We start from the raw sequence: 21,750 nt of genomic DNA, 5'->3' as shown, positions 1-21,750 counted from the left end.
ATGAAACATAACTACAATCGCTATTTTTTGCACTTTCAGGACAATATGCGCAAAGATAAATAAATTAATAATTTAATTAATTAATAACTTAATCATTTATTGTATCTGAAAATTTAATTTAACTAGGATTTTTTTTCCTAGTTTTGTAAAATGAAAAATTTCAATATTCTTTTCTTGAGTATTGATGGGCTTTTCTCCGTCCTGGGTGGTAGTATTTTTGTTTTGTTTTGTTTTGTTTTTTTTTTATTTGTTTGTTTGTTTTTTTTAATCTCAGTTACCTTAAGTCCATCTGTTTTTGCACTTTACAGTATTTTCAAAACAATTTACTACAGGTCATTCGAAACTGCTACAATGAACAAGTTCAAAAGCGTTCCTTACCTTAACTCTTCCATAAGCCACATAAGCTTTGAACCGCGCTCCCAGACGACTGTATGAAAGTTGGTAACTTCTAACATACTGATGAGCCTCTCTGCGTCCCTGTGTAGCGATACCTTTGATGACACTTATCTGCCTCAAGTCAATCTGTAGCCACTGATAAGTGTTGCGATGCCTTGCTACCCAGGCTCCTGTTCGTCCGTGGCCAGCGTAGATGTTCAGACGCGCTCGGTCAGGTCCGTATTTGTAGTTGTACGACGACGAGGCCCGAAGATGACCCGACAGGATTCGTCGGTCTTCCATACCCATAGGCATGACACATCGATCTTAACAAAAAGAACAGAGTCAGAATTTGCTGTGTGCGGCTTCAATACTTGGTAAAGGTCTTACAATAAAGCCAAGCATCTTCCATTTTAAAAACGAAACTACTTAAATACTTGTGAAATGTTCGTGGCTAGTCTGACGCGGCGTTTCGTCTCGGCCAAAAGACTCTTCAGAGACCTTCAGAATTTATAGGCAAACTCGTTGAGCATCACGCCCAAAGTTCTGTTCGCAAAATTCAAGATGTTAGCAGTCTGGCCCTCTATCGCAGAAGGATTCCCAACCACACGTACACGAGTTGAAATTTATACAATAAAGAATTGAAAAATTGTCAAATACTATGAATGAGTTAGAGATAAAAAGAAGTCGTGCTGCATTCATGAAATTGCTCTGACAGCACCGGGAAGAAGATATGAAACGATTTCCCCGAGCAAAAATAACATAATCACTTTTTAACCATTTTTTCAAGAAACATAGGAGAAACGTGAAAAACATTGGCCAATTTTTTCAAGTTGCAATCCATTTCCATCCTAGCCATCCGCATCTAAAGATGAATGATACTAGTTTTTTTTTCACTATTAGGGTTATTGTTAATAAAACTGAACCATTACTTTGACGTTTACATCCATACAAATATGTTTTTTGGCTATTCAAAGTGACACTAAAAATAAGTGACACTGTCCTTTTAAACAGTGTTTATCTTTAGATTACTGAAGACTAATAGAACTACTTATTATATAGACACGAGTGTTTTACTGGAAAATACACAAAAAGTAAAATTCATACGAAACTACATGCGGGACCCGAGTGGCATATTTTCAATATCCTCACAAGTAAGGATATTGATGACGTCATTTCCCGCTTTTTCACGGTTGCTTATGCGAACAGTCAGTGAAAAATGGCGAGCGATAGATTTGTCTATTTAATAAAAAGAAAATTACACGGGGGCTTGAAGATATGAATTTTCTTTTTGCGTGTTAAAAACAATAGTTTACTCATACGCTGCCCTCGTTCGTAAAATATTGTTTTTACCACTTGAATATAAAATTCATATCTTCGCGCCGCCGAGTAATACCCTCTATATATCGCACCTGTGAGGCATCCGTAAAGCTCCACTCTCATTGATATGTGACTGTACCACCCTCTGGGATGAACTCGAATGTATCGGCACCGTAATATGGGAACAAAAGAGTTGGTAACAACGGTGTTTTGGTCGCGGTTAGCGGTGAAGTACTACAAGAGAAAACAGCAAGGGGGAAAATAAGAGGAGAAGCATAGCAGAATATTTTCTCAGAAAAGACAACTTTAAGGTGACTCAATACAGTTATATGGCGCGCGGCGACTGGCTACTAAACTGGCGCGAGCGCGAGCAGTTTTCTAACCGATACGGGCATTTTCATTATGTTGGCGCGCGAAACAAGGCCAGTTTTAGACTGAAAAGTAAGGCTATTTTAACGAGTTTCCAACGGTGAATTTTTCTGAAAATTGGCTCAATGTTAGAATTTAGCTGGAATTTGAACTCCAATAAATCTTAAGGAGAATTATACATGGACAGCTGCAATAAATGGCAAAAATTACCGAAATTGGTCAAACTTATGTACAGAATTTGCTGTGACTTTACGAGGAGATACTTTGGAAATTTCTCTCTTCTTTAGACAAAAAATGGCGAAATTTTAGCGCGCGAAATTCGGACAAACCCGTTTTGAAACTAGCTAGGTGTGAAGGAAACAACAGCTTTATCATCCGCTGGTTTCTATGGAAACGCGGTTTACCAGTTGTAATGGTGTTTTTAGCAAAGCATAAGGGTTTGGGTACTCGAAACTATAGTTAAACCCAAAGAAGAAATGGTATAGAGCCACCTTAAGTCATTAAATAAACCTCCATAATCTTTTACTTTTTTCTTTAAAATAAAAGTCAAAACAACTACATGTATGTGGAGTGACGTTCTAATCTTCCTTAGACACTTATACGCTGACTAAGCTTATACGCTGATACGCTGAACACCCATTTAATTTGCCTTTTTAGTGGTAAAAATAGATTTATTTCTTCAAGCTAAATTCGTATATTGTTGAAGACAGTAACTGCCCACAAAATAAAGTTTCTTGTGTTCTTTTTAGTTCGTTCATTTATTCATTTCCATGATGACCCTCACAAAAAAGCGCCTCTAATCTTCTGTTAAGGAATTTCCTTCATACCTTAATATTGTTCCGTTCCTTGTAATGCATGAAATGCACAGCATCGAGACTCCGCGTGACATAATATTGCGTGACCCATTGGCGTGCGTCCTGCCGTCCCTGTGTGGAAATTTTTATAATCTTCGCTGCTCGTCGAAAATCGACTTGTAGCCACTGGTAGTGATTGTTGTATTTGGCAGTCCACGCCCCCTTGTAGCTTCCCCGTTGTCTTCGGTTGAGCCGCGCCAGCAAAGCCCCATGGTACTTATCCCATTCGGATGCTGAAGTAATCTGGTAGTTCTTGATTCGACCGGTCTGCATTCCCATTGGTCGGTTACAGAGAACTCCTGTTGACGATGAAAATGGTACAATTTAATAAGCCATTGCTACTTGGAAAATACTTCTGGCATCTTTCTCACGACTTTTTGACTGGCTCATTGATGTACTTTATTTTCCAGTTTTTGCGTGTGCACTTCCCCTTGCTTATTGTTATTTTTGTGTGTGCGTGTGTGTGTGAATGGTAAATCGTGTCCTTAGTTCTATTTTAATGTAGGGTATTTGCAAATTTTTGCGCTTGGCCCAGCCACTTAGCTCGATTAGCTTGCTATTTCTAAGTGGCTGTGCCCTCTTCTTTGGTAATTTTTCTTTCTTGTATTAATGTAACACTGTATAATTTCTGGGCACGAATAAAGAAAGATTGTTGTTGTTGTTGTTTCGTTTTAACTGGCCGATCAAATGCAAAACAACGAGAGGCAAAGTCGCGAGTGTAACCACGGCAACGGTGATATGTTTGGCGGCACTGTAACTTTTGCGGCAAATTAAAGCGTGGCTTTAATCGACTGTAATTGCTCGTTCCGAAGTTCGTAAAGGGACTGGGCCCTAGTTTACACACGTTGTTCAAATTGCCTCATTTGAAGAAATTGAACCGCATCGCCAGAAAGACCACATAAAAATAGTAACTTTAGCAAGTTTGGTTATGTTTCATTGCGTAGTAACCAGGCTGTGAACCTGTCAAAGGTGGCCCAAATTGCATGCAAATGTCTCAAATTCTGAGATGGCTTCCCACAAATCCATACCAAGTCTCTAATTTTACCGATTTTTGAAAGCCTTCTACACGATTGCAGTCTAACGGCAGAACCTCAAACTTTGTTAAACTGACTACTTCCTTAATATGATATTTTTGCGACGGACTCCGATTTCTAATTAAATAAAAATTGAACAACTCGTCCCTGATCTCCATTTGAACTCAGGAAAGGGCAATAGGCCATTTCCGAGTTGCTGTAAACCTCATTATGAAAGCGAGGCTAAGTGCAGAACTTTTCATGTGAAAATTAGTTTTGTTTGAATATAAAAAGAAAATAATTTTCGCAATAAAAACTTTGCACTTAGCCTCGCTTTCATAGTGAAGTTCAAAGCAACTCGGAAATGGCCTACTGAAAACTGTTCTATTAATGTAAATCAAATATGAACTCTTACCCAGTCTGCAGCCATACAACTCCACTCTCATGGCAATCCAGCTGTACCAGGTCTTTGGGTGAATACGAATGTAACGAGCTTTTATGGTGGGGCGGAGCCTGTGCTCTACCACAAAGTATCGCTCATAGTTACCTTGGAAAGTCTAACAAAAAATATTTCAAAAGTATCACAAAATTAATACATGTTTTGATTAGAATGCCAGTTAATGACGCCTACAACAAACTCGTAAACTGATTAAAAATAAATAAATAAATAAATAAATAAATAAATGACTTTATTTAAGTGTCGAAGTATTTAGCGCTGTAGTGCTAATTGGGGACACTATAAATCAGTGAAATAGTTATACAAACTGAAAATAACATTGTTAAAAATCCCAACTGGTGGGAGGCAAATCAGTTGGCTATTTACAAAGCCTGGCCTTGGAGCGGGACTTGATCCTGGGGCCTCCAGATTACACGTCCCCTAACCACTAGGCCACGCCGTCTCCCAAAAACTAGCCTGTATAGAGAAAATGAAAAGACGGCTCTTGTTAGATAAACAGCAACGACGAGTGAAACACTTGCAAACCGATTTAATTTTGTGTTCTATGTTGTATATTATTTTGTCATTATTGTGTATGCGAGTTAACGTCACTGTGTACACAGGAATGTCACAAAGATTTCAGTAAGATGATAAACTTCTAACCGAATGGCTGGCTGACTGACTGACTGACTGACTGACTGACTGACTGACTGACTGACTGACTGACTGACTGACTGGCTGACTGACTGATCGACCGACCGACCGACCCAACGACCGATCGACAGACTGCCTGGCTGGCTGACTGACTTACTGACTAACCGACCGACCGACTGACTGGCTGGCTGGCTGGCTGACTGACTTCGCTGGCTGGCTGGCTGGCTGGCTGATTAACTGACCGACCGACCGACCGACTGCCTGGCTGGCTGACTGACTTACTGACCGACCAACTGACTGACTAACCAACCGACCAAACATTACCTTAAAACTCTTCTCCCGTATCTGTATGGAATGAACCTGACTGTAGGACGGCTCGTGAATGACTGGCTGATTGTCTGGCTGGTTGGTTGGCTTGCTGCCTGACGAACTGACCGACCGACTGATCGGCCGACTGACTGAGTTACTGTCCAAATGATTAACCTTTTGAATGCCTGAATGCCAATCGACCGACTGAACTAACTGGCTGACTGACTGACCGACCCACCGACTGACTTAATGACTGACTGACTGACTGACCGACCGACTGACTTAATGACTGACCGACTGACAAAGCATTACCTTAACTCTTCTTCCGTATCTGTGTGGAATGAACCTGACTCCATTGTTACTATAAGACAAGGTGTATGACTTGACCCACTGGTTAGCATCATATCGAGCCTGAGTGGCGATTCTCTTCACTCTTGTGGCCACGCCCAAGTCAATCTGCAACCATTGGTTCCTGTTCCGGTACTTAGCAACCCAGCCTCCTCTGGTTTGGCCTCGATTCTGTGCCTGAAGCCTGGCGCTCCAGGGACCATAGTAATGGTTGTACATGGAGGAGGCGGTGAACATTGCGCGGGTGACGCGGCCATCTTGAAATCCAAGAGGGACGTCGCAGCGATCTGAATAAATAAAATGAATAAAAGGTCACAACTTAGAAAAATACTTTTTGAACCGTGCAACTACTGCTTATAGTTGTGTGGTACCTCCACGTAAATCTTGGTACCAAAAAGTCCAAAAAGATGCCCCGTGTGAGGATCGAACTCACGACCTTCAGATTTCTACGTTGGATTATGAGACTGACGCGCTGCCTACTGCGCTAACGAGGCACTGATAGGTAAGTATTTCAAAAAATAATTTCAAAACGAGTCATATTGGCGAAAACAGACGTTTCATTCTGTTATATTTTTTTAAGTACAAAATGTTTTACGAATGGGATTTGCTTTCTTTATCACTACTAATACGGTATTACAAACAGTTTTGCGACGCAAGCACAAGCCTAAGCACAAGAAAAGGAAAAATGTTGATCCTTGTGCTTGTGCTTGCGTCGAGGCCGTTTTCACAGTGAAATTAGCATTCTTATACTTGCGTCTTTGCTTGCGTCGCTAGTGAAAACCAGGCTTAACACTTCTTTTAGATTTGTTAGTTTGGAAAATTTCGTTGAAAGAAGTTTTACAAAACGACAGGACAAAGTTTCATACAGAATACTAAATAAAAATTAAATAAAACGTCGACTGGGTGTTGCGTAAGATAGTACAGTCGATTCCCGATAACTCGAACCCTCGCTAACTCGAACCAATTTTCCTTTCCTTTCAGGTCATCTTCTATATAATTTTACCCTCGCTAACTCCAACCAATTTTCCTTTCCTTTCAGGTCATTTTCTATATAATTTTACCCTCGATAACTTGAACTCCTGATAACTCGAACTTTTTAAAAAATTCCCTCGAAGGTTCGAGTTATCGGGAGTGGACTGTATCAGGAAAAAGGAAGGGTAAACAGCAACATTTTTGAGACGACAGGACAAGGGGGAAAATCATTATGTAGGAGACATGCCGCGTTGCTCTTTAACAAAGGGAAAAAAGAGAATGAAGCAATGATAAAGAGTGCGGAGAAGCGAGGGCTGGTTCTGTCCCCCTGGATTTCTTTCGGCCTGTACTTCATAGCCTCGCTCACAGGAGCTCTTTTGGCTCGTCACGCAATCTTTCCTCATCAACGAAACTATCTTCTTCCCTGTCGACAGGTCGCCCCGCTCATCAATCCCGAGAAATAAGAAATAACTTACCAGCAACACATCCATAATATTCGACCCTCATGCATAAGTGTCTGTACCAACCACGTGGATTAAGTTTGACAAATCTCGCAAATATTGGAGGGGTGATGGCGTTTCTCACAATGCTGTTTTGATCGCGATTGGCTTGGAAAAGCTGCGAATTAAAAAAAAAAAAAAATTTATAAGCGTCAATGCATCCGCATTTTTGTTATGAAAAGTAATAAACTGTAATCTTTAAACACCAGAGCGGTTTTCGATCGAGTGTCGAAAGTAATTCGCGTCTGCTTTAGTTTTGCTTTTCAACGGTCTGTAAGTTAGAAAAACTCCCGCCACTTTCTCAACTAACGAAAAACAAAAACACATTGAACCAATCATGGCCTGGTCGCACGCCTTTTCCCAGGCTCAACGCCGGTTACACGGTTACACCTCATCACCTCATTATGAAAGCGAGGCTTAGTACAAAGCCTTTCATATGAAAATAAGTTTTGTTTTCACTTATTAATGAAAACTCATTTTCATTAATAAAAACTTTGCACGTAGCTTCACTTTCATAATGAGGTTCAAGGCAACTCGGAAATGGACTATTGCTTTGGTCTTGGTGTCACGACACTCGACTGAAATCCGCTCTAACATACAGACTTTTCTAAGTTGGTCTACTGTAATTCACTGAACCGTACTGGTTATTTTGCATTCGGGAGCTGCCGCGCCCCCGTATGATGAGGAGAAACTGTGCTTTTTTAACAAAAATAGAAACGTGGGCTCATGAGGATTGGAAAGGTAGACATAAATCAAAACATAAATATTTTGAGAAATTTTAAACTCTCTCTTGTATTTGCCTCACGCTAACTCACCACAAAAAACTGCGACTGAATTATTAAAATTATTATGAATATTATTATTAAATTTATTAATTATTACCTATATTATTAAAAACTGTATCATTGTATAATACAATTCCAGAGATTTGATTGGCTTAGCGGCTATGGTATATAAATCATTATACCATGCCCAAGAAATAGAGATCATCAAATTGCCTTCTGGTTGTTTTTTGCAAAGCGAATCAGCAAGATCTAGCAATATTTCTTGATTTTTTTTTAATAAAACGATTATTCCACTCACGCTTGTTGGATATGAGACGATTATAGCCAACTCGGCGCCTTGTTGACTATCTATCATCTCATATCCAACGCGCGCTCGTGGAATAATTGTCAATTGGTCACCTTATTTCCACTCTTAAACCTGTACATTGCCCAATGTACATTATCCAGACTTGACGACAGATAGAACGACTTCACCCATTGGCCATAATCCTGCCGTCCTTGCGTGGCTACTTGGGTGATTTTCATTGGTCGACCAAAGTCCACCTTTAACCACTGGTAGTGATTGTTGTGGCGTGCGCACCAGGCCCCTATGTACCTGCCGCGCTTAACTTGTCCCAGTCTTCCAAGCCTGGCGGCGTGATATTGATTAACCTCCGATGAAGCGGTAATTCGGCTATTTGGAAGACGGCGGTTTGATAATCCTAGTGGCTTGTTACATGGAGCAGCTGAGAAAATGCGTCAAAATGTATTAAATTAAGGACGGTACCTACTTTTGTAACTGTCATACGTTCTACGCATCTCGAGATACTCGGGTTTCTTATGGATGGTGCCTACTAATACAGGTATATTTTGCGCGGTTTAAAACTATGCGTAGAAAGCAGAACTTAGCAGGTGCTCTTGGTATCCAACAAGAAAATTGGGGGTAACCAGGCATTTTTCAGAGATAATAAAGCTTCAATTTGAAAAAAAAAAACAGCCATACATTGCTTTGTATTTCAGTGCTTTTTAGAATAACTGTTGCTTAATTATCTCTAAAAACTGCCCTGCTACCCCCAATTTTCTTTCTGGATTTAAGTAGCCTATACTGCGATCTGTTTTTCCCGCATAGTCATAGACTGTGCAAAAATACTTCTGTTTTAGGAGGCACCGCCCTTAATCGATGGCTGCATGCAATCATCTTTGGGCAAACGTAATGGTATGTTATAGGCATCTGCACACTATCCGTTGATTCTAAGCAAGACCGCGAGCAGTCTCTCTTTTGCTCGAAAATCCGCGGAGAAGGACGCAAAAAACTGAGCGAGCACGATCGCGCAACTCGCGACTTCGCCCCTCAAATATCGTGCTCGCTCAGTTTTTCATGTTCTTCCTCGCGGATTTTCGAGCAAAACAAAGACTGCTTGCATTCTACTCCTAAGCGACAAAAAGGCGGTGATCACACAAAGACGACTCTACTACGCGTATGCTAAAGGTAATGCGACTGCCTACTGAAATGAAAGTTGGGTCAATTCTCGTACCCGTAACTATCCACCCAAACGAGTTTCGTTGAACCGTATCTTTTGTAATGTGTTGAATCTTCTTGAAAGCCAACAAGATTTATCGCAGTGATTGGTATGTACAAATGGATGAGGGGGTCAGTTTCTAAAGAAACTGTGGTGCTAGGTCGGTGGGGAGTAGAAACGAATGTTTGTTTTATCAATAGAGTTAATAAGAAAAGGAGAGTTGGCCACCATAAAGAGATTCGATTCGCTCTGACGAAGGGCTAACGCTAGCAACGTCAGCACTCGAATCTCTTCACAGTGGCCAATTTACCTTTAGTTATCAACTCTGTTGATAAACCAAACACCTTTATGTATAGTTTTATTCAAATGTCAGAAATAAACAAGTCACATCGACAGCAAAATGCGACCAGTCTCGTGAAAACTATTGGGCAATACTCAGCTGCGGTAATTCTTGCTTTTTAATTTTTTTTCTGTACATTCAATACCTGAACAACCATAAATCTCAGCCCTCATGGAAATCCAGCCGTACCAGGTCCTTGGATAAATTCGTACGTCTACGGCCGTGAAAGGCCTGGTAAACTGGTGATACACGATAGAATGGCGGTCGGTATTTGCATCGAAGATCTACGAACAAATGTATCTGGTTAGTTTAGAAGACAAGAGTGGCTAAGAAAAGACGGCGGGAAAAAGGCGTAAGTTGCCCCATTAGCTCAGTCGGTGGAGCAACAGACTTTTAATCTGAGGGTCATGGGTTCAAGTCCTTTATCGGGCGACATCTTCTTTTCTCTCTATCTTTCTTTTTTTTTTTCTTTTTTTTTTTTAATTTTAATGTAATGTCGGATCACGTAGCAAAACCTGACAATACCTTTATTTCATAAAATTGTGCTTTGTTTGGTATTTGTGCAAAAAAATTTTACGCTTGACAATTGCTAGAAGTTATGTGAAAGAATTTTTTACAGAACAATCTAAGTACAGTCGACTCCCGAAAACTCGAACCTTGAAGGGAAATTAAAGGGAAATTGAAAACAGTTCCAGTTATGGGGAGTTCGAGTTATCGAGGGTAAAATTATATAAAAAAAAATGACCTGAAGGGAAAGGAAAATTGGTTCGAGTTATAGGGAGTCGACTGTAAGTTACAGGTTAATGAAAAACCGGCTTGGTCCAGTGTTCTTTACATTACAGCATAAAGTATTTCAAAAAAACAATTGCTTCCCAAGTATTTTTTTTTTTCAGTTAATGCGTGTTTTTGGGAAAGATTTTCAGAGAAATGTTCAAGATTCCATTCAAATACCTGACATTTAATACACAGAGGAAATTCTGATCATGCGTGATGTAGACTACCCTGAAACTCTGTCCAACTTTTATGGATTCTTTTCCACCCTTATTGATAGCAAAAATACTAGCCAATAGCGGCACGCCAAAGAGTACATTTACCTTGACTCCTCGCCCTTGTCTGTAAGGTCTATAGCTCATTCCATCCACACTGTAACTGACTGTATAGCTCCTCACCCACTGATTGGCATTCTGCCGTCCCTGAGTGGCCACGCCTTTTACACGCATCAACTCAACAAAGTCCACTTGGTACCACTGTCCCGCGCGATTACTGCGCACGCTCCATGAATAGAGGCCATTGAGCCGCCCGTACTTGGGGGACAAGTAATAGTTGTAGTAAGTTGAGGCGGATAGTTGACCGCTTGGCACTCGTTTATCCTCCAAACCGAGGGGCATCACACAGCGATCTGAATACAGAGTGAAATGAGAAGGCGAGTTTAATTTAAAAGGACTATGTCAACTCTGGCGCATGCGCGCGTGGATGAGAAGCACTTTGAAATCGTTTGCCCAACTTTTTCAAATACCGTCGGAGAGTTCAGGAAGCTGTTTTCATCTGTTTGAATCGCGTTCATATTCGGAAAGTTAGCTTAACTTTTTATCGCCAAACTTCTTAAGTAATTACAGAAGCTGTTTGTTGCGATATTTTTGAAAGCTTTTGCAATGGTTGTATGCAAATTAGTCTCAACCGGACTCCGCTGCGAATGTTTTTATTATGAAAATTAGTTTTCATTCGTATGCAAACAAAAATTAATTTTCATATGTAAAGCTCTGCACTTAGCCTCGCTTTCATAATGAGGTTCACAACAACTCGGGAATAGCCTATTTAGGGGATGGGACCACGTCAGAACAATAGGCCATTTCGAGTTGTTTTGAACCTCATTATGAAACCGAGGTTTCGTGCTTAGTTTTATTGTGAAAATAAGATTTCATTCGTATGCAAACAAAACTAATTTTGATATGAAAAGCTTTGCACTTAACCTCGCTTTCGTAATGAGGTTCAATGCAACTCGGAAATCGCCTATTGCAGTTCCAAACGTCGCACTACTGCCGTGCCGAACTAAATTCAAGAATTTAATTCGACTTAAACACGGCAGTAGCACGACGTTTGAAACCATTTAGTTCGGCAGGCTGACTATTTGGCACGGCAATAGCACGGCGGGCCCTGTCGTGCCGCACGGCAGTAGCGCGACTTGGTTTCAAATAGCGTGTTATTGCCGTGCCGAACTAAATTCATAAATTATTTTTATTTATTTTGGGATAATTTGCTCGTTCTACGCATTTCTATATTTTAGAATTCGGCGCGACTGAATTAAATTCGACGTTTGAAACCACTGCCGTGCCACTGCCGGGTCAAATTGATTTAAGTTCGGCACGGCAGTAGCACGACGTTTGGAACAGGCCTAAGAGTTTAAATAAACTTTAAAACGATACCGAATACACGTATTTTATTCAAAAGCAAATCTTGCCAATTTTCAAAATTCCAACACGGGTCAAAATTTGGACTGAAACTAATCTTTTTCCTGTTCACTATCTTTTCATAAACTAAGTATGTCCAACTTTTGTCCGTCGTTACCAAAATCGAGGCCGAAAATTGTTCGTCCAAATTTATATACGTCCAAAATTTTAATACATAAGCCATTAAAAAACAACGATAAAATCGAAGGACGTTTCGGAGTCGCCATGGCACCATTTTCAAGTTCAAAATTATTAAAATAAAAAATGTCAGAAATAGTTCGCTGAAGATTTACATGATAAATAATTATGTAATGTTATGCAAATAATTGAGTCTTACAGTATATTCTAATCATTTTGAACTTGAAAATGGTTTCTAGACCACTCAGAAACGTCGTTCGATTTGATCGTTGATTATTACTTGCCTATGTATTACCAAACCTTTGCTTATAAGGGTGTCCCGGCAAAGCCTTTGATGTTCGTCTTACCTTCAGCGCAACCGTAGAATTCCACTCTCATCGAGATGTGTGAGTACCAACTCCATGGATGGATTTCAATATACTGACATTTGATTCGTGGAAACAATCGATGACGAACAATGCTGTTTTGATCCCTGTTTGCTGGAAAGTACTGAGAGAAAAAACAACGCAACAACGTTACTTAAATATCCCTTCTCCTTTAAAAGTGTTCTTTTCGTGCTTCTATGAAAATAGTTTAAAATGTGACATTTTTTGCTTCCTGTAAAACCGAAGACTGGAAACCCTTAGGATTGGTTCGAGTTAGATTGGAATGGAAATAATTGTTAATTTTTCAGTCACATGCAAATATAATTCATAACTTAGTATTACATAAGCCTAACAAACCCCGCGACAACACAGAGACAACTAAAAACTAAGCAACAAAAATCACAAGTGCCTCGTTAGCGCAGTAGGCAGCGCGTCAGTCTCATAATCCAAAGTAGAAATCTGAAGGTCATGAGTTCGATCCTCACACGGGGCACGGTTAGTTTTCTTTCTTTTTTTACCGAAAACAGTGTTAACAACTGTTATCGTACATTCTCAAAGCATTAATTATTCATCAAGACCAAACAAAGGAAATCACTACCGTGAAGGAGGTTTGGAAGAGTGATCTTAATTATCATAAAATTTGGTGAACTTTTTGCTTTGAATTTCTCCAAAAATTACTAATGGCTTGACAGGCTTCATTCGATGTCCAAACACCTCGAAGTTGGTTAAAAAGCAAACTCCACTGCGTCTTGTTTTTCAAACCACTTCTGGATGATTGAAAATCGGATGAAACATTCTTCCTCGTGTTTGATAAATTACATACCTTTCTATTACTGTTTTGCTCATATTCCGCGAAGTGCACTCCGTCTTGGCTAAAGGTCAAATAATACTGAGTCACCCACTGACGGGAATCTTGTCGTCCTTGAGTAGCGATCTTCACCACCCTTGTGGGGCGACCAAAGTTCGCCTGATACCACTGGAGACGAGTGTTATGTCGCGCGACCCAGGCTCCAACTCTCGCGCCAGCCCGGCGCAGATGAAGTCTGCCGTTGCTAGGGCCGTGATTACGGTCCCAGCTGGAGGAGGTGCTCAGTTGTGACGAGCGAATACGGCCATTTTGCATTCCAAGAGGCTTGTTGCATCGGGCGCCTAAAATCAAAAAGGAACAAGCATTAATAGAAAAATAAAAGTAGAACACATTTCCTGCCAGGTAACGGCTGGATGCTCTAAACCACTAGGTAAGGGGGAATCGTAGTCAAGACAATAATACTACTATTCACTTAATGACCAGCTCCCAGTTGGCTTGATAGCTCAGTTGGTAGAGCAATGCACCGGCGTACCAGAGATCATGATTTCGAATCCCGCTCAAGCCTGAATTTTTTTTCATTTTTTCTTCTGGCAGTTGCTTAAGTCGCATACATAACATCGATGGTCTCGCATTTATGCATTCTTTCATCTGCAGTTCTAATATATGTAATTCATATATTTTACTTCCTCAATACCACTAGGTTTAACTCAGTAGTGTCAACAACACACTACTGAAATAAAGATAAGATAAGTGGAATGGCGACTTGGATGAAATGAAACAAAAACAAATACAGGGGCGTTCTGAAGCCGAATAAGTAGCAAATATTCTAAAATCAATCAGTCAAACAATCAATCAATGAACTTTGTTTAACAAGGGTGACACTTAACAGTCTGTTACGACTAACAAACCTGTGGCCTTCAGAGTCCAGATCGAATTGGAATTTGGAAATGTTGGTTTTTGAGGAGAGGGTAAAACCGAAGTACTCGGAGAAAAACCTCTCGGAGCAAGGACGAGAACCAATAACAAACTCAATCCACATATGCCGCCGAGTCCGGGAATCGAACCCGAGCCACATTGGTGGGAGACGAGTGCTCTCACTACTACGCCATCCAAGCTCCCCCAACGAGAGTCGAAAGGTCGTGACTCAGAAATTTTTTCGAGTTATTCGACTTGCAGGAGAGCGCCACTTCAATAATTTCATTTCATCCAACTTGGAAAAGTGTTCTACTGGTACATCTTAAGCCAAATCAACCAGAGCCGCTTCAGGCGCAACAGATTCACACTCACCAACAACACAGCCATATAGCTCTACTCTCATTGATATCCAGCTGTACCACGTGACCGGATGGAATCTGAAATAGCGTCCTGTGATTGTACGACGAAGTCTGTGGCGTACCACAATGTGCTGATCAAAGTTTCCTCTGAACAACTGCAATGGAAAGAATTTGCCAAAAAAATATAAGGAACTAGGACATCAAAACCTTTTGAAAGGACTGGAATGGTTTTCAAGAAATCAAAACTGCATAATAATTCTACTTCAGTTGAACAACTGGGGCTGTTTAGATGGAAGGAAGAAAATCCTAGCGTTAGGGTGATCCGCCCTCTAGGATCAACCTAGCGCTATTATGTTTTCGGTATTCAGTTTACATATAAACGGTTGTACTTGGCCCTAGCGCTAGGATCTTCCTAGCTGAAAGATAGGAAGATCCTAGTGCTAGGAAGGTCTTTGAACTAGGGAGAAAAAAAAGAAAAAACAAACAGGCGGCGGCCAGGCTTTCAGCTGCTAAAGGCCGACAATTTCGTCTTGCTTTCCTTCTTCACTTGGTAATCACCCCTACCGAAATTTCTGCATCTAAACCAAACGAAAAGTTGTTCCGCCTTCCAGGATCTTGCCCCCTCTATGTAAACAGCCCTTAACTAACCTTAGTTCGGCCATTCTCTTTGTAAGGTATAAACCTATATCCATTCTTGCTGTACGAAAGATAATAGGTTTTCACCCACTGCACGGAATTCTGTCTTCCCTGAGTAGCGATACGTGTCACTCTTGTAAGCGCGCCAAAATCCACCTGCAGCCACTGGCGTCTGTCTCGCCTCTTTGCGCACCAGGCCCCTCCCTGCCGGCCTGCTCTGCGCCCGTTGAGTCTTCCGCTGCCCGGTCTGCAGTAGTAGTTCTGGTATGACGAGGCACGTAACATGGGATTGGGAACGCGCATGTCCTCCAGACCAAGTGGCATGTCACAACGATCTAAATATAACAATAATTTATTTATTGTCATGAAAGACGTGGTTGGTGTTCAACATTATTAATTGACATTATAGCTCTCTTTATCGAGGCAATGTAATCGAGTTCAAAAAGCCAAATTTAACGTTTCAGGAAGTAAATTCTTTTTCATTTGAGTTGTATTGCAATTACTTATGTTTTTCTTTGCATTTTTTCTAATTTCTATACATATTTCTTAAAGGGGTTGTCTTGATCGGAATAACCTCCAACATTTCCTTCTTTTCACAATATATACTATGCTATAGACTCTAAATAAATAAATAAATAAATAAATAATAACGATTCTTTTGTCTGCACTCAAATTAGCCCTACTTGGCTTGTTCAAGGTAAAATATTCTTTTGATTTTTGAACTCAAGAACGAGGTTAGAAGGGCTAATTTCAATGCAAACAAAAAGAGTATAAAAATGTAACCCATTTTGGCATAGGTTCTATGCAACAGATGGAAATGACGATAAAGAAAACAACTTACTCCAAGGGCTTCCATACATCTCCAACCTCATGGCAATACGCGATCTCCACCCACGAGGAATGATTCGAATGTACCTGGCGTAGATGGCTGGGTTTATAGGGCGTGTTTGGACAGACACACGGTCTCGATTGCCTTGGAATGTCTGAAAGAGAATACAACACCAAGAAACGTCAAGTCCATACCTTGGAAAAGGAAAAGAAAATCCTGCTAAAATTGAAGCGTATTCCTCTGTATCTGAGGCGTGCATCGACAAAACTAAGTAGGTATTCCCTCGCGAAAATTTTAACTACGTTTCAGCAAAAAGTCAGAGCTGTATTTTACAAAATTACTGAGGAGTGACCGAAAGTTATTGAACCTAATTTAAACAACGTGTGTCCGCCCAGATTCAATTTTTGGGTCTTGTTATAATTGACTTTTGGAGCCTCCCTCCTCCCCTGAGCATGTTGATAGCAACTGAAATGATTGAAAACAAAATTGCATGGGGGAGAGGAGAGTGCAGGACTAGAGTGAAAGCCTCTAAGCTTCTTCACAAAAACTTGTAGTTATACTCCTGATGGATTTTACCGTGTTTAAATGAAGATCTATTCTATTCTTCTTCTTCTAGTAAATTGACGACGATTATCTCGTTTTCCCGCCAAAATGACACCAGGGAGCTTAAGCAACGACGACGGCAACGGCAACGAAAAAGTCACCCGAAAATATATCTTTATTTCATTTGTGCTACTTCGCGATTATTTCAACTCGCTCAACTTTAACAGAAACGGCGAACTATCCAGGAAACAAATTAGTAGGAGTGGCGTACAAGTTAAGAAAGAAAATGAAAAATTCACCGTCGTGCGTTCACGTTCTCCACAAAACCCGCGGCTTGAATTTGGTCATTTCACGTTGTTCTTTTGCAGAGGACGACAAAGAAATGTACCAAAATGTAAAACGCACGTGCAGAGCGATTGTTTTTGCTCATGTTTTTGCGGCGTTGCCGTTGCCGTCGTCGTCGCCGTTGCTTAAGCTCCCTACTAGTTCACTCGCGCGCGCCCTTTATCTATTGGAAGACTCGTAGTGATACTAGAAGCAAAAGGTCACTAGTATTCAACCTAGTTCCAACATCCTTCTTACCTTAACGTAAGCATTCCACCAGTTTTTAACTTTGGAATAGTACTCCCCGTCCCAACTGTAATAAATATAGTACGCTGTCACCCATTGGCTGGAATCTTGTCGGCCTTGTGTCGCTATACCCGTGAACTTCATTGCCCTTCTGAAGTCAATCTGTAGCCATTGATTGTGGTTGTTATAGCGCGAGCACCACGCGCCAATATACGAGCCACGACGCGCGCGATGTAGACGCGCGAGCCAAGGAGCGTGGTACTTGTTGAGCTGCGATGAGGCAGTGATCTGGCTGTTTTTTAGGCCGCCTGATTGAAGCCCAACAGGTGCGTCACAGAAGTTTTCTGAATTAAAAAAGAAATTGAGAATCCAAGTCATGTTAAATTATTTCCTCACCGTGCTTGATATTTGATATTTTATAATTTATGATACGCCAACAGTAAACGAATCATTCCTTCCCTCGTTTCTTCCTTTCTTTATTCATCCATCCATTCTACCATTCCTTTGTTTCATGTTTTGTTGACTCTCGTATTCATTGATATGTTCGTTAGTTTCATAATTCACTTTCTTTATCCACTGCTACGTTACCTCGTTCGTTTTCTTTTCATTTGGATTGCATTTCAGTCGTTTCTTTTCTCCTTCAATCATTCGTTCATTTATTTTTGCAGCCGTTGAAAGGAATTATTAAATACACGTAAGTAAACGAATCGTTCCTTCTGTTATTCAACCATCCATTTATCGTGTGCATCCATCAATTCATTCTTTTTTTACCCATCTATTTAGCTACTCATTCATTCGTTCATTCATTTATTCAGCCAGTCAGTCAGTCATTCATTCATTCATTTATTTAGTGCTCACTTGTTCGCTCGTTCGTTCGTTCATTCATTCATTTATTTGGTTACTACTTCATTCGTTTGTTTGCTTGTTCATTCATTCATTCATTCATTTAGTCAGTCATTCGTTCGTTCGTTCGTTCATTGATTTACCTAATTGGTTACTCATTCATTCGTTCGTTCGTACGTTTGTTTGTTCTTTTGTTCGCTCGCTCGTTCGTTCGCTCGTTCGTTCATTCATTCATTCATTGAGTTACTCATTCGTTCTTTCCTTCGTTAATTCGTTCGTTCGCTGGCTCGCTCGCTCGCTCTTTCGTCCGTTCGTTCGTTCCTTCGTTCGTTCCTTCGTTCGTTCCTTCGTTCGGTCGTTCGTTCGTTCGTTCGTTCATTCATTCATTCCTTCATTCTTCCATTCATTTATTCATGCAGTCGTTCATAAATTCCTGCACTCATTTATTTCACTTCTTTACCTAATTCTTCTCTTACGTTCTACTCCCCTTTCTTTCTTAATTCATCCCTTTTCCATTACTAATCATAATCAGTTACCTCTGGCACGCCCTCCATAAAGCTCCACTCTCATGGCAATATATGAATACCATGACTTTGGAAGAATCCTGATGTACCGTGCTTTTATGGAGGGCAGAATCCTTCGCGCGACTGTGTGATAAATGTCGTAATTACCACGAAAGAGCTAAAGAAGGAACAAACAGTTTAATAAAAAAAAAAAACATTGTTTTTACAACTAAGGTACATCCTTACTTCTAAGCTGCATAAAGAGTCTACAAAAACATTCAAAGGACACGCTTTTGTACGAAGTGCAAATATTGGGTAGTGCACGAAATATCGAAGCTTCTCAATTTCAAGCTTACCTTTACTCGACCATAAGACACATAACTCTTAAATTGTGCTCCGTGGCGACTGTACGACAACTGGAACGTTCTCACCCACTGATGGGCTCCTCTTCGTCCCTGTGTAGCGATACCTTTTACGATACTCATCAGCCTCAAGTCAATCTGTAGCCACTGATTGGTGTTGCGATACTTTGCTACCCAGCCTCCTGTTCGTCCGTGGCCGGCGTAGAGGTTCAGACGCGCTCGGTCAGGTCCGTGATTGTAGTTGTATGACGACGAGGCTCGAAGATGACCCGACAGGATTCGTTGGTCTTCCATACCAAGGGGCATCGAGAAACGATCTGTAAAGGGGTCGTGCGAAAATAGCGTTAACTGCTAAACAATAAGAGGTCTTTAAAAAACATCTAGAAAATTACCAAAATTCTGTAATTTAATAGTGATATCTAATTCTGAATAATATTCCGAGTAAAGTTTAAGCGAACACAGCCACGACCAGGCTTATGTACGTTTTCCCGCGTTTGCACCGGTTGCATGTTTGTCAATGATGCAAACGTTTACATCTTTTTCCATGCTTTTCACCGGTTGCATGTTTCTCAAGGTTGGCCAACGTTTACATCTTTCAGACGCGCTTTTTACCGGTTGCACGTTTTTCAAGACTGGCAAACGTTTACATCTTTTCCCGCGCTTTTCACCGGTTACATGTTTCTCAAGGCTGGCCAATGTTTACATCTTTTCCCGCGCTTTGCACCGGTTGCATGTTTCTCAAGGCTGGCAAACGTTTACATCCTTTCCCGCGCTTTGCATCGGTTGCGTGTGCACGGCTGGCCAATGTTTACATCTTTTCCCGCGCTTTGCACCGGTTGCGTGTTTCTCAAGGCTGGCTAACATTTACATCTTTTCCCGTAATTTGCACCGGTTGCATGTTTCTCAAGGCTGGCCAACGCTTACATCTTTTCCCGCGCTTTTCACCGGTTACATGTTTCTGAACGCTGGCAAACGTTCACATCTTTCCCCGCGCTTTGCATCGGTTGCATTGGATCCCGCGCTTGGAGCCAGTTTCACGTTTTGGTTCCTTGCGCAATTTTATATGCCGTAATTGGTCAGTCCATGTGACAAATTTGCTCTTGTTTAAGACATTCGGTAGAAACTACTCTAACGGTTGAAAGTATGAAAACTAATAATAATTACCGATACGGCATCCATAGAACTCCAGTCTCATGGACATATGAGAGCGCCATCCCCACGGGTGGACACGGATGTAGCGTCCTCGTATGGCGGGAACGAACGAGTATGACTTCACTATGTTGCGGTCGCGGTTACCACTAAAGTACTGGGAAATATAAGAAACGAACAAATTATTGGTCAGCAAGAGACCCTACCATCTGATATGATAAATTATAAAGGACCTGCGTCTACGCACACTTCTGAACAGCTTGTTAATTGTAAGCTAAAAAAAACCTTTGGGATCTTCATTTTGAGGGCTTGCCGCGTTCGGGAATATGGCGTTCGCTGTAGCAGTAACAATAGGGAGTTTAAGAAATGAGGACGGCAACGGTGACGAGAACGACATTTAAAAATATAACTTCTCGTTTTTGCAACTCTTTCGCAATCATTTAAATTTGTTTAACTTGGAAAATGCTGGCGAACTCTCCAGGAACTAAATTAGTAAGAACGACGTCAAAGTAAGGAAAAATAAATAAGATTTTGCGTCGTACGCTCCCGTTCTCGAGAAAACCTAAAATTTGGTCATTTCACGTTGTTGTTTAGCAGAGGACGGTAAGGAAATGTACCAAAATGTAAAACGCACGTGCAGAGCGATTGTTTTTGCTCATTAAGCCCATTGTTTTGTGGTGTTCTCGTTACCGTTGCCGTCCTCGTTTCTTAAACTCCCTAATGTTTTTAAAGTCACCTTTCTTGGTGTACAAAGAGCAAGGGCACCGTACGGTTCATTTCGTTTGAAATCTCAAGTGTCTTAGGAAAAATGTCAGCTTAAACTATCGTAACACTGGAAAACTCTGAATATCTTTCGTTTTCAGAGAGACAAACATGTCGCTAAAAATACGAAAAAAAAAGGTCAGCCAGCATTTTCATAAAACCAACAACAGCTTGCAATTTCGGGAAATAAGATTGCCTTTCCTTAAACGTTCTGCAACCTTTGAAAATTAAGAGATAAATAGTAGTCTATTTTGAAATAAAAACGATCGAAAACGCATGTTTGTGGACGCGGGGCTTGAATAAAACAACGACCCAACAAACTCGTACATTGACCATCACCCGATTTCCCGACAAGACCATTTTTTACCTTTCTGCTATTCCGTTCCATATATTCTAAAAAATGCACTCTGTCCAAACTGTGTGACACATAGTATTGTGTCACCCACTGATCTGCATCCTGCCTTCCCTGGGTCGAGACTCTGATAATCTTAGCTGGTCCGCCAAAATCAACCTGTAGCCACTGGTAGCGATTGTTGTATTTCGAGGTCCAGGCCCCCTTGTACCGGCCGCGACGACGGCCATGGAGACGGGCGAGGTGCGCGGCATGGTTGGTGTCCCACTGGGACGAGGCTGTGATCATGTTATTTCTGAGACGACCAGACTGTAATCCCATTGGTCGGTTACACAATGTACCTATGAAAGTAAACAAGACAATGAAACGCTTCTTGAAGAATTTGTTGTGTTTCT

General features: G+C 40.9%; 1 protein-coding gene and 2 non-coding genes across 4 annotated transcripts in view; 1 reads left to right on the top strand and 2 right to left on the bottom strand.

Moving 5' to 3' along the window:
- LOC146475456 (uncharacterized) overlaps positions 1-21,750 on the bottom strand; it is a 186,597-nt gene that overhangs the window by 144,809 nt on the left and 20,038 nt on the right. For both annotated transcript variants that reach the window (XM_085115884.1, XM_085115885.1), the window contains 19 exons: positions 21,371-21,696; positions 20,257-20,398; positions 19,087-19,409; positions 18,764-18,908; positions 17,397-17,728; positions 16,284-16,425; positions 15,455-15,777; positions 14,820-14,961; positions 13,548-13,873; positions 12,707-12,848; positions 10,869-11,173; positions 9,920-10,058; positions 8,335-8,660; positions 7,127-7,268; positions 5,643-5,965; positions 4,347-4,488; positions 2,892-3,217; positions 1,788-1,929; positions 379-701 (listed from right to left, as the gene is read on the bottom strand). In XM_085115884.1, coding sequence (XP_084972010.1) covers positions 379-701; positions 1,788-1,929; positions 2,892-3,217; positions 4,347-4,488; positions 5,643-5,965; positions 7,127-7,268; positions 8,335-8,660; positions 9,920-10,058; positions 10,869-11,173; positions 12,707-12,848; positions 13,548-13,873; positions 14,820-14,961; positions 15,455-15,777; positions 16,284-16,425; positions 17,397-17,728; positions 18,764-18,908; positions 19,087-19,409; positions 20,257-20,398; positions 21,371-21,696 — 4,511 coding nt within the window. The remainder of the gene's footprint in view (positions 1-378; positions 702-1,787; positions 1,930-2,891; positions 3,218-4,346; positions 4,489-5,642; positions 5,966-7,126; positions 7,269-8,334; positions 8,661-9,919; positions 10,059-10,868; positions 11,174-12,706; positions 12,849-13,547; positions 13,874-14,819; positions 14,962-15,454; positions 15,778-16,283; positions 16,426-17,396; positions 17,729-18,763; positions 18,909-19,086; positions 19,410-20,256; positions 20,399-21,370; positions 21,697-21,750) is intronic.
- Positions 6,087-6,172, bottom strand: Trnam-cau (transfer RNA methionine (anticodon CAU)). The gene is given in 2 exon segments: positions 6,087-6,122; positions 6,136-6,172. It is a non-coding gene; the product is annotated as a tRNA-Met (tRNA).
- Positions 13,132-13,217, top strand: Trnam-cau (transfer RNA methionine (anticodon CAU)). Its single transcript is given in 2 exon segments — positions 13,132-13,168; positions 13,182-13,217. It is a non-coding gene; the product is annotated as a tRNA-Met (tRNA).

The sequence above is a fragment of the Pavona decussata genome, unplaced genomic scaffold (assembly GCF_977016875.1).
Source record: "Pavona decussata unplaced genomic scaffold, jaPavDecu1.1 SCAFFOLD_84, whole genome shotgun sequence".
In the NCBI taxonomy this organism is placed as follows: domain Eukaryota; kingdom Metazoa; phylum Cnidaria; class Anthozoa; order Scleractinia; family Agariciidae; genus Pavona; species Pavona decussata.
Note: the sequence above shows the minus strand (reverse complement) of the source record. Positions and strands in the feature narration are given on the sequence as shown.